Source organism: Taudactylus pleione, unplaced genomic scaffold (genome assembly GCF_031769625.1).
Source record: "Taudactylus pleione unplaced genomic scaffold, aTauple2 ptg000089l, whole genome shotgun sequence".
In the NCBI taxonomy this organism is placed as follows: domain Eukaryota; kingdom Metazoa; phylum Chordata; class Amphibia; order Anura; family Myobatrachidae; genus Taudactylus; species Taudactylus pleione.
In genome coordinates this window covers 17,309,535-17,322,297 of record NW_028284491.1, presented here as the reverse complement: position 1 = coordinate 17,322,297, position 12,763 = coordinate 17,309,535, and the positions used below count along the sequence as shown (strand labels likewise).

At 41.9% G+C, this 12,763-nt stretch overlaps 1 protein-coding gene across 1 annotated transcript in view; it reads left to right on the top strand.

The window, feature by feature from the left end:
• Nucleotides 1-246: 246 nt before the first annotated feature.
• The window catches only part of TESPA1 (thymocyte expressed, positive selection associated 1), a 37,886-nt gene continuing 25,369 nt past the window's right edge, over nt 247-12,763 (top strand). Inside the window, exons 1-2 of the mRNA XM_088469307.1 lie at nt 247-288; nt 7,713-7,759. Of these exons, the coding sequence (XP_088325433.1) occupies nt 254-288; nt 7,713-7,759 (82 nt within the window). The 5' untranslated portion in view covers nt 247-253. The remainder of the gene's footprint in view (nt 289-7,712; nt 7,760-12,763) is intronic.

The window sequence follows — 12,763 nt, the reverse complement described above, 5'->3', positions numbered from 1 at the left end:
AGCATTGTTGACATGCTCACTGTCGAAAAGCAAAGTGCTGACATGTTGAACATCTCGATGTTATGTCAATGTTGACATTCAGACCATGTCAACATGTGCATGTCGACATTTTGAATTTCACATTATTTTAGTAAAAAAAAGATTGATAAATAGAGTCATATGTCTTTCCTACTTCCCTAAAGCATTGAGGTTGCTGTAAATAAGTGATATGTCTCTATAACACTGGAAACCTCTCCTTCCAGAAGGATGCCCCATGGAATTGGTACAGGGCTGGCTGCAGGATTCCCGGTAAGTTTATGTATATCCTCGTAATGATAAGCGCAGCTGATACTTTTTTTTTTAATATACCTATTTCTATATATATATTACAGTATATGTTAAATGTGCTGAGTCATTTCACAAATCAGTTTCTGTGATACTTAACTATGAATGGTTTACGGTATCTTCTATAAAGTGGTGTTACTGTATTATGCATGGTTCCCTTACATCAATCATTCAGCACAACACAATACTCTCCTGCTGTTCTTTCCTCGTGTTCTGCTTTTCCACCTAAGCCCAGGGTCTGACCCGAGATTTGGAACACGGGGCTCCATTCAGACCCGCTAGCTAGATGCGTACGCATGCAGCTGTCAGCTACCAAGGTAAACAAATCCGGCGATCGCACGGCAAGGCATTAGCATGCCGACTATGTCTTGGCGTGCGATCGCGGTGTGTATTTAGACGGCCACCAGTCAGTCTTAAGACGCCCACTTATACACGTCATCTCAGGAAGTGTATGCCACCACTGGTAACATCGAGTACCATCGGAAGTGTATGCAGCACTTGTGGTTGACTACACCCTACCGCAAGCACTGTGAGTGCTTCAGTGTGTAATTCAACTATGTGACATGTACTATGACGCCCAGTCTTAATTATGCACACCTCTGAAACGGTGTTAAGATGCCCAGACACGCCTGCGTTCGCACCTCCACTCCCCCGTTTCAATCGACCAGCCCCTGTCACCACCCACAAATGGCTTATCCTGTCACTCAACCTAGCGAGCCTTCTATCCTTAAGGGGCGATCGCTTCACGATCACATAGACTGGTTTGCGCACGCGCACTGCGATGCGTACGCATGCGTACATTGCAAACATCGGCTGGCTGCGTGCGAACACATCCTAGCAAGCGGGTCTGAATCCGGGTCAGACCCTGGACATACCCCTTTTCCACTACGGCGCCGATTCGGGTTATTCCCGGATTGGCACCGTTAACACTGCACTTGAGTGCAGTGGAACACTTTTCACGGTGCTTGGAGATGACATCATCTCCTAGCACTGAGAAACCAGGAAGTCCCCATGCTGTAAACGGACGATCCAGGTTACCCGTTTACACTGCAGGGTTTCACGGGTCGTTCCCGTGTTAAACCCTGCAAGTTACCTGTGTTGGATTGCCGGATCACTCGACCCGGGAATCTAAGCCTGGCCCCTTTTACACCTACAAGGGTATTCAATTTGGAGAGAAAATTTCGGAATCGGTGATAAATTATCGCTGATGACGTCATTTTCACCGATTTCAATTATCCCCGTATTCAATTTCAAAGACTTTTCGCAGGATGGAAAAGTCTTTGAAAAAAAACGGGGATAACTTTTCACCACTGAATAGGTGGCAAAAAAAGTGCACAGTTGGGGTTTAGGGGTGCAGGCTTAAAAAAATAGCCTTCACCCCTGGGAATGACATTTTAAAAAATAAGTGTGTCAAGAAAAGTTTTAAAAAAAAGTAGGGACACCCCAAAAAATTAATAAAAAAATTTGGGGTGAAAAAAAAAATAGGGAAATAGGTTCAGGGCTATTCTGCAAGTATGCGGCAGATGTTTTCTAGAATAGGCTATTAGCGGCAGGTGCATTTTTGCAGATTTAAAAAAAAAAAAACACTTTAAGGACTTACAAATATGCTAGTACCCATTTTAATGTACCCCAAATTTGATGGGACCACTTAAAAAAATGAAAAAAATAACTTAAGTGCTCTTCTGCATCACTTCTTCAATGTCGGGAAAAAAACACCTGCCGTGGCTATTTAAAACTCCGACTTTCATTTGCAGGCTAAAACGGGGGTACCCATAGTGATCCCCCATGTTTTGACAGCTTTAGGGGGTCCTACAATTTATTCCATGTAAATCACATTTTTTTTCGCCGATCCTATTAAGCCGGCTCCCGTTTTCTTAGCTTTTTAATTGAATACGGGGATAAAGCGGGCGCGAGCCTGATACTTTATACCAGGAAAAGCTCCGATGTGGAGCGAAAAGTCCAGCACGGACTTTTCGCTCCCATATTGAATACCCCTGCTAGAAGCAACCCAGGTTAACCCTGCAATGACCTGGTTTTTGGCTCTGGTGTAAAAGGGGTATTAGTGTGATAAGATTGCAGTAACCTGAGCCTAATTAAGTTATCAAAGTTACACTATGCAATTATCTGTCCAATCAGGCTGGTTGGAATGAAAACCTGGTAATGTGTGGGAGCAAATGACAGTCGATCATATGGTTTTAAATTTAAACACTGGAAAACGGACAAAAAACAATTGCTCAAATTGGTTAAATTCGTGTGTTTTAACCAATTTGTCTGAACAACCATTTTTATCTGTTTTCCAGTGTCGGACAGATATCTGACAGATAATTGTATAGTGTATGCCCAGCATTAGAAATATTTTGACATCAACTGATTAACTTAATTTGATTGAAAATACATTTGAATAATGACATCAAATGGGATCATGTTAGGAACCAGGATTTTGATTTGCGTATCTCCACTATATACAGCCAAAGTCATATGTATATTAATATTATTTTGCTCCTTATATCACAGAACTGTTACACATGACAGCGTGTGATTAACTTCTGAAACAGTTTGCAGTTGCTGAATTCTGGGAGTTAATACCCACATGGTGAAATTGCTATAAGTATAGTAGCTTTAGACCTGTGTCAGGAGAGTCACTGTGGGAGTTTCAACATGCTGACCGCATATGCTGGGAGTACTTCCTTCTGTTATACCTGCATACCCTCAGATGTAAGAGCACTAAAAAGGAAATAACACAAAAATGTCTTCATTCATTATGTTGTGTAGAATATAATAGAGTAACTTTGCATTTACATATATTCAAACCTGTCATTGGTTCTAATATATTTGTGATGTTCAGACATATTAAATTATTAAGTGGTTTTGCAAAAAACAGTTTTCTCCAATCAGAAGCCAACATTCATTTTGGGGATGGGACCTCATCAAACTACTTTTGCCAGGAAGAGGGGAGGAATAAACCAAAACAAAAATGAAAATGCAAAATAAATCTGATAGTTGTGCATAATTTATTTATTCTCAGTTATTTATATAGCATACAGATATTAGGCAGAATATTTAATATTTCACATCAGTCCCTGCCCCAGTGGATCGTCCAACCTACTGTATGTTCCCTATCACACTAGCTATTATTTTTGTCAGAAACTAATTAATCTATGGGTATGAGTTTGGATTTGGATTGTGATGAGGAACCACAAACTCCACACAGGTATGGCTGTGGTTGTAACCAAACCCATGACCCCATTGCTGTGAGAGAATCAAACTAACCACTGTGCTAGCATGCATATATGTATGTATACCTCCCAAAATTGGCCCAATGGGTGTGGCTATAGAATTCCAGGGGCGTGACCACATCATTACAGGCATGGCTGACTACTGCCTGGTGTGAAGATTTTGCATAGAACCACAGTTTTCTTGGTGTTTTTATGGAGATACCTTCCAGTCTCCAACAGACAGTGTCGGACTGGGGCATGAAGAGCTCACCAGGGGAATGCAGTGATTGGGGCCCATACTTAGGGGTGTGGCCAGCCTCCAAATTGGGTCTGGGCCCCTTAAAATATATAGATATGGTAAATATTGCTAGTGAATGCATAATAATGTACCAGATTAATAACAGCAATGCATTGTAGAAAATACACCAAAGTCCTGTGCAATATAATACAAGTGCACAGTCTGGAATTTGATCCCTAGAGGAGGGGATGGGCCCTCAGGCAGTGGGGCCCACTGGGAGTTTCCCCTGTACCCCTGTGGGCCAGTCCGACCCTGCCAACAGATCAGAGTGAACATACAGACAGCAGAATGGTGACAGTTCCCTGAAATCGTGACGGTTAGTAAGTTTGCTATATGGATGAATTTGTTTCATACACCTGTACGTTTGTCATCATAATCTCCCCACTAACTTTCTAACACCCTCAAAGTATCACACTTACCTTATCACCAAGGCTGCTGAGACTCCTGGCGGGCCCTGGTGCTGTGGAGAGCATGGCCATATGTAAGGGCACGGCTATGCCCCCTCATCTCTTGATCTCTTAAATGCATATTTTGTGTGTCTGTTTAGTGACCACAGCATAGTGGTGGCATCACCAAGGTATAGCAACTCCCTGCCATCCCGGGCCCCTACAGGTATCAGGGCCCAGGTAATCATTACTTGCTTCCCCCTCTTGCTCGTCACTGGGTCACCTTAACTCTTGATCTGTCTATTGCTCTGCTGTTTGTACTCACCAAGGAAGGGAGCATCAGCTTTCCATATCCTAACATCCCTCTCAGATGTTGCCATGGCTACATGAAGAGCAACGCCAATGGCACAATTTGTGGTTGAAGATAATTATAAAGTTAGTCACCTAAAATGTGTTTGTAGCCCCTTTGAGGCTGGTGTGGTTCAGTGTGTCATTCTCTAGTAAGCTCATTCCTATATTCCTCTTTCAAGTTGTGTGAGATTTCATTGTAAAAGGTCCATTGCACAACTAGTTTAGTACTGTGATACAGGAGCAATAGCGGCTCTACAGTATAGTGGGTACAAAAGGGGGTGGTCATTATGGGGCCCAAAGGTTAGGAGGTCCCACACCGCCATCTGCGGGAAATGTTGCGGCATCTGCGTGCAAGGATGCAGCATTGGTCACAGATCATTCAATTGTTGCAGCCCTAAGTGAGTCTATAGTCCCACAGAATGGGTATGGGAATTGAGACGCCAGATGAGCCATATTCCTTGCATACAGGATCGCAGAAGCAGGATGTGACAAGCCCCCGAAATGGTCGCGACTCGTCTGCTTTCCTTTCCTCCACTCCCAATTACCTATCCCAAATGGTCCCTGAGTGTCAATCACACTGCGAATAAATAGTTGCTGTGAGCGACTTCGATAATGTTCCTTGACACATACACATTGTGACTCAGACACATGAGCAGACGGACGATAATCGCTCAACTATGAAAACATCGGCATAGCGTACAGCTCTGAATCAAGCCCACAATTTATACTCACTACATAGATAGGTCACAGCTCTGGCTTGCATGCGTCTCAGAATCAGACCGCTCTGTCTTCTTTGCCCAAATAGTAAATACTGTATATATATATATATATATATATATATGTAACAAAATGGGCGGCACTTTAGCGACTTAAAAAAAGTACAATAGACCCCATGAAATAAGGTCAACATTTCAGAACACTTTACTTGGGTTCTTTCGTCAGGACCCAAGTAAAGTGTTCTGAAACGTTGACCTTATTTCATGGGGTCTATTGTACTTTTTTTAAGTCGCTAAAGTGCCGCCTATCTTGTTACATATTTTGTGTTTCCATCCCTGCACAGGGCTGGTAATTCAGGAAGGCACCCTGTACATATATATATATATATATATATATATATATATATATAAAACCACCATATAAACAGAATTCACCTTTAGGTTTTGCTTCATTGCAATAAATACAGTTAAGTGTGCATGGCTTCTGGGTTCTCATTACTTTAGATAATGAGGTTTTGTGTTATAGAATCAGCGAATAGCTGGAGCATGTAGAAGCCAATTACACTACACTAATGAGATACGTTACATAGAACAGTCTGTGCTCTTATGTCTTAGAGATTTTAGTAACAATATATATTTAATATAAATAATATTAGAGAACAATTTGACCCTGACCATGCCCCTGTCTTTTTGTATAACTATGCAGTATACTAAACAATTACAGACTTTTGTAACCAGTACAGAAGGAAATCTGTACAGCACCACTTGCCTTGTTCTCTGTGCTGATACAAATCTCATCTTCTTATTCTGTCAGTTTGATAAGATGTTTGGAACATGTATAACTGACAGTAGCATTGTACTATTATCATATAAAGGGGGTCTATCTGCTAAGCCTTGGAGAGAGATAAAAGTGAATGGAGATAAAGTACCAACCAGCTCCTAACTCATTTTTCAAAGACAGCCTGTAAAGTGACAGGAGCTGATTGGTTTGTACTTTATCTCCGTGCAATTTATCTATCTCCAGGGCTTAGTACCCCGCAATGAGGTTATCATTTTATAGTGTGAGGGGTGTGGTACAACTTGTTGACATTCAGTGTATCGACACCAGAATGTCTACAGGGTCTGAAGGTCCACAGAATGTCAAACATAGACAATAGGTCGACCACTATGTCGACATGCATTTACAGTAGGTCGCAAACAAAATGTTGACGTGTATTATTTGCTTATTTTAGCCTAACTCCTAACCGTAAACCTAACCCTAAACAAATGTTGAATGATGACATTTTAACCATGTTGACCTATATGTATGTCGACATATTGGTTGTCGACCTATTTACCATGTTGACATTCTGACTGTCAACATTTAGAGACTGTCAACCTTGTAGTGTCGACTTTCTGACTGTTGACCTTCTGAATGTTGACAAGTCAGTGTGAGCTGTTGTTGCAGCCAAATAAGTTCTACATTTACGAGACTTTATAATTGAAACCCTCCCTGTCACTACCAGAATGGCGTTTTATTGAGATTAAATCTTTTTGAAGATTGTAATCATACGCGAATCTTCAAAGCATAGGGACAGTATAGACAGAACAGTGACACTCAAACGTATAGCTGTGACGGGTACGTGTCCTGTCCTATTTGAAATCTTTCTAGACTCTGATTCTTAAAGAATAGAATCTTGTGTAAGACAGTTCTCAGCAACAGCAGAGGGCTCAAAAGATGGAACCCTCAAAAGTTGCCCAATTGGTTTTCTAACTTCAGTTGACATTCATTTATTTTTGTATCTTTCAAATATACATCAGTGCTTGTTATTGTTTTTGGCACTAGATTCAACATAACCCAACTGTGCAGAGGCATCAAGAGTTAGCAAGGGCACAAAGTACTCAGGCTTCTCTGGGGGCTAGTACCTCTAGGAGGGCATAGTCACCCCCCCCCCCCCCCCCCCCCAAGATGGCACATCTACACCCTCAGGTTCTGCAAAGGGCACCCTATGGGGCGTGGCTACCCCCACACGTTATGCTCCCCCTCTTAGTACCAGGTCCTGGATGATCTCTTATCAGCCCTGCTAATGTGTAATCAGAGACCAGCTTTAAGACTAACAAAACTAAAAATTACCTGCTCCTGTAAAAACATGGATGAAAAACAGAGATGTAAATGACATTGCAGGTGGAAATGTACAATCCAGTAAATTAGAATATAATAGTGGAAACCGGGAAACCCCCCCACCCGTAAAAGGTTAAAATCTCCACTGAGCTTGAGCTAGGAGTAACATATGAAACAGCACCAGCCCAGCAGTGTCCCTGGAGCATGTGTATAAATAAATATAAATGTGCTTCTGTTTTTGAAAACTGATTATTAATAATAATAATAATAATAATATGGTGCAATGATTGTGACAAATAATTTATGTTCACTGTCCCACAGCTCATCTGTGGAAAATACACATGAAGAGGTGTTACTTCATCCCAAAGGTAAACTCTCAGTTTATAAGACATTATAATTACCATGACTCAATTGTATAAATACAAGTTCAACTTTAGGGCTGTTAGTATTATTTTGAATGTTTTTGCTTTTAAAATGTAAAGGGATGTATCAGTCCATTTTTCCAACACAGGAATTTACTATTAAAAAAACGTGGTATTTTCTGTATCTTAAGAGTTGATCACGGACGATTTTGGGTGCAAGTAACATGCACCCAAAAATACAACTAGAAATTATTACACCATTGTTTGAACACGGCAGTACTTTCCCTAGACAGGAAAACACCATGGGAATTTACCAAAAATCGTGATTAGAATGACAGGTGTAGTAAAACCAAACATGGTGTAAAAATAGAACTTACAAATAGACCCCTCCTGAGCTGCGTGTCTAGCAGAAGCATACACAAATCAGCATACACAAATCAGTGTGATCCGTGTATATTTCTGCCTTTGGGGTTCAATAAATGGTTAATTTAAAAGAAAAATACAATCCCCTCCCCAAAGCATAACCGCTCCGGGCAGTCCTGGTTCTAAAAATACAAAGGAAAAAACATGTAGGGTTCCTCTGAATGGTTGGCGGTCCCGGGGAATGACAGAAAGGGTGTCCTGGCTGTGGCATTACACCCCGGCTAGATTTGAGTCCAATGCTGGTTTTAAAATAGGGGGAACCCCATGTATTTTTTCCCCTATTTTTAAAACAAGGACTGGCTCTGGGAGCCCAGTGCTGGTTCCTAAAATACGGGGGAACAAGTTTTTTTTCCTGTATTTGTAGAACCAGGACTGGGTCAGGAGCCATGGGCTGGTTATGCTTTGATGAGGGTGCAGGCTGCTTGTTCAGGAGGGAGACATGGACAGGAAACACAGGATTAAACATGGGTAGGACGATCACATACACCACAGGTTCCCAAATTCGGTCCTCAGGACCCCAAACAATGCATGTTTTCGAGGTCTCCTCACAGAATCACAAGTGAATAATTATCTCTACCTGTGGATCTTTCAAAATGTGTGTGTGAGTAATGAATACACCTGTGCACCTGCTGGGTAACCTGGAAAACGTGATCTGTGTGGGGTCCTGAGGACCGAGTTTGAGAACCACTGACATACACCATCGGGAAACATAATCCTGACAAACACAGGAGCTTGGTAAATTCCCAAATTTTTTTGTTTTTTTAAATTCCTGATTCTGATCGTTCCAACCCATGTTTAGAAATGAACAGACACGGGCAGGACACAACTCTTAGTAAATTTACCCCATACTGCTCTTTGGACCTATAAATGCACAGTAACTGCCAGTTGCAGGTGTTCTGGGCTCTGGCAGAAGCAGATTATTCCCAGCTGACTGCACCTAATCTGATTTATTGCCTTCTTTGGTTAAAAAAATAAAGGGGAGATATATCACGCCTTGGACAGAGAGACAAAATGGAAAAGTTGCCCCAAGCAACCAATCAGTATAAAAAGTCGGCATTCAGAATGTCGACACCAGAATATTGACAGGTTCTGAATGTCGACAGTCAGAATGTCAAAAAGGGCATTCGGTCGACAAGCAATGTGTCGGCATTTACAAATGTTGACATGGTTACAATGTCAATATATTCATTATGTCGACTTTTCACATGTCGACACCAGACCGTCGACACACATTTTCTTTACATATTTTAGCCTAACCCTCAAACCCTAGCCTTAACCCTAAAACCTAACTCTAAAAATAATTTTAAAAATGTGCTGTCGGCATTATGAACATGTCAACATTTTAACCATGTTGACATGTGTGAATGTCGACTTTTTGACAATCTTATGTCCATGTCAACATTCTGACTGGATCTGAAATTGACAGTTAGAAGGTGATTGGTTGCTTTGTACAAGGAGGAGGAGGAGAAGGGAGTGTAATGTGCTCTCTTTCCTTCCCCTGCACTCCAGCTGTAAAGGCAAACTGTGTGACAGGCAGATGGGCGGGTCTGATAGGCATCTGGGGGATTTCTGATGTTGGCATGTAAGGAGATCTGATGGGTAAGTGGAGAGGTCAGAGGTGCATGTCAGAAGGTGTTGGGGGGTATGTGGGAAGGTCTTAAGGGACTGTAATTTTCATGTGGGTTTACAGGAAGATCTGAGTGACATGAGGGTAGATCTGAGGCCAATGTATGGAGGTCCAGGGGGCAGGTGGGGAGTTCTTATGGACCTATAATGGACATGTGAAGATGTCTGATGGCATGTGAGGAAGTCTGATAACGTGGTGAAGTCTGAAGGGCATCTGGTGAGGTCTGAAGACACATTGGGCACAACTCTAAGTGATATAAATTGTATAGATATTTGTTGGCTCTAAAATCTTCCAGAGAGAAAAAGAAGGCAATTGCAACCAATCAGCTTCTGGCTATCATTATCTAGCACAGTCTATAAAATGACAGAAGCTGGTTGCTATGGGTAACTTCTCCATTTTAACTCTTTCGAAATATTTGCTATATCACCCCTTTCGCCTCCCACTGGCTGGCAGTATTAGACCTTAAAAGTAAGCTAATTTTCATAATGACAACAGAGTTTGAATTTCACTTTGTGGCTTTTGTACTGTGGTCCCCACATAATGTCATTTATACTGATAAGGGCAGATGACTAATATCCTCTCTGTTTCCTGTAATCGTAAATATAGATAATAATTCACATGATAAAACCTTTCTGGTACTGTATCTACTGTACTTCATGTATCTTCTAGAGACATTCCGGCATGTCACAGTTTATATAACAAGCTGTTTTACTTTTTATGGAGAGAGGAGCTCAGTTTTGTAAAATACATCCAAAAATGAATAAATTAGTCTTTCAGTTTGACCCATATGTAATGTTATATGTGCGTTATGGTCCTTGATCTAGGTGACATGCAGAGGGGCCAGAAGCATGGCTGTAACTAGGGTTGTGTGACTTGTACCTCTATATGGGTAAAAATACTAAAAAAGCAAAAGACAGAACTTCTATAGGAGTGGCTCGCACCACACAGCGTTATGCCTAATCTGCTTCTTTATACCAGTTCCTTTTCGACAAAAAATACAGATGTAGCCATCTACATTGTTGCCACGATGCGTGCGCACAGGCACACGCATTGCGGCAAAGTGCAGCTCTCACGGCTTACTCCCAATTGAAGTCTATGGTGTGCACGTGCACGCCGTAGACACGGGATAGATGAGCAAAAATTCAAAAAAAAATAAAAAATTCTGAAAAAAGTACTAAAGTACGGGAATTGCTACCTATGACGGAGCAGCAATAGGTGTATGAGGACACAGCTGTATGCCCAAACTTTAGAAGGGTAATGCTTTTACTAGCAAAACATGGCCATTAAAGCATTGTCCTTTTACATTTCAGGCATAACCCACTTGGTCTTATGATGAGTTCACACTTATGCTGAGAACACACCTGGTATTCAGGCTTGTACATATTTGTATATACAGTATTTGGGATACCCAAATAGAGGGGTTCAAATGCAGAAGGAAAAAAAAAAAGAATATGTACAGAATTGTCTGTAGTGCAGCTTTTTGTACATAACCACCATTACACTTTGTAGGTCTTAATAGACTGTAATCTTTCCCCATTGGTTTTCTAAAAGAGCCTTCAGGGCATATTTATTATAAATAGAAGTCTGCCCCCGAATAATAGGAATCCTTATTGCCACATATCATGACAATAAGAATTCTTTATTTGTTTAAAGGTATTATTATAAATCGTCAGGACAGAGCCCACCCAGTGATCAGGAAGAAGCAAAGCAAATGTGATCTCTTTACTTCCACCTATGGACCCCCCTTGTGGCTACTGCACATGTGCGTTTTTTCCAGCTGCGTATGCGCGAAACCTCCTGCAGCCCACCGGATGAGGATCACAAGATAGCTCTCCTGCAGGCAGCCCCATTGCAGCCAATGGGCTAACGCCATCTGAAGAACTTGTTAAAAACCATCTCCAAAGAAAACTGGGGACGGCTGCTGCAGGTGCTGAAGGACAGAAAGTGATTTCTGTATTAGTAAGAATCACAGGTTAATTTCTGCATTAAAGTAAACACACAGATACAGTAGTTTAGGGACAATCATTGCACATAAACACAAGTCTCTAAATGTTAGAGAGAAATATGCATTTAAATATAAAAAAGTCATATTTTATATTTACTTTAGTGACTTCTCTTTTGCTCAGAGAACTATCTTCCTTATATTTGTCAAATTATAATTATATACTATATATATAAATTAGGGGTGAGCGGGTTCGGATTTCTGAAATCCGAACCCCCCCGAGCCCCCCCGATCCGAGTCCGATCCGAATCAGGCTCGACTTTTCCCGCCTGACTCGGATCTGAAATCGAGGCAAAACGTCATCATCCCGCCTTCCGAGTCTCGCGGGTTTTGGATCCTATATAAGGTACCCACGTCGGCGCCATTTTCTCACTCGGCTGTGGACAGTGAAGAGGGAGGGTGGGAGTTAGGGCTGTGTAGTGTAGTGTAGTGTAGTGCTGCTGTTGTCCACTACTTCAAAGTCCATAGGGGCTGGCTGTGTTGTGCTGTGCTGCTGTTGTTAATAGGGGCTGTGTCCACTACTTCAAAGTCCATAGGGGCTGGCTGGACTGTGTTGTGCAGTCAGTTCTCCATAGGGGCTGTGTCCACTCCAAAGTCCTGTGCAGTGTCCCAGTCCTAAAGGAGTGCTGCAGTGTTGTCCAGGGGGTGCTCTGTCCATCAGGGGTGCTCCCCCCAAGTGCTAAAAAAATAATATATTTTCTGTGTTTGTGAATTGTGTGCGCAGTAGCCGCACGTGCATCAACAAAGTAGTGCCAAGCGTGCGCCTGTGTCATAAGTAAAGGGCCGGCTGGCTTGACCATTAAAGGGTGCTGTAACCCCCGAAAGTACACTCCAGTCCAAACCAAAAAAAAATTATTTTCTGTGTTTGTGAATTGTGTGCGCGGTAGCCGCACGTGCATCAACAAAGTAGTGCCAAGCGTGCGCCTGTGTCATAAGTAAATGGCCGGCTGGCTTGACC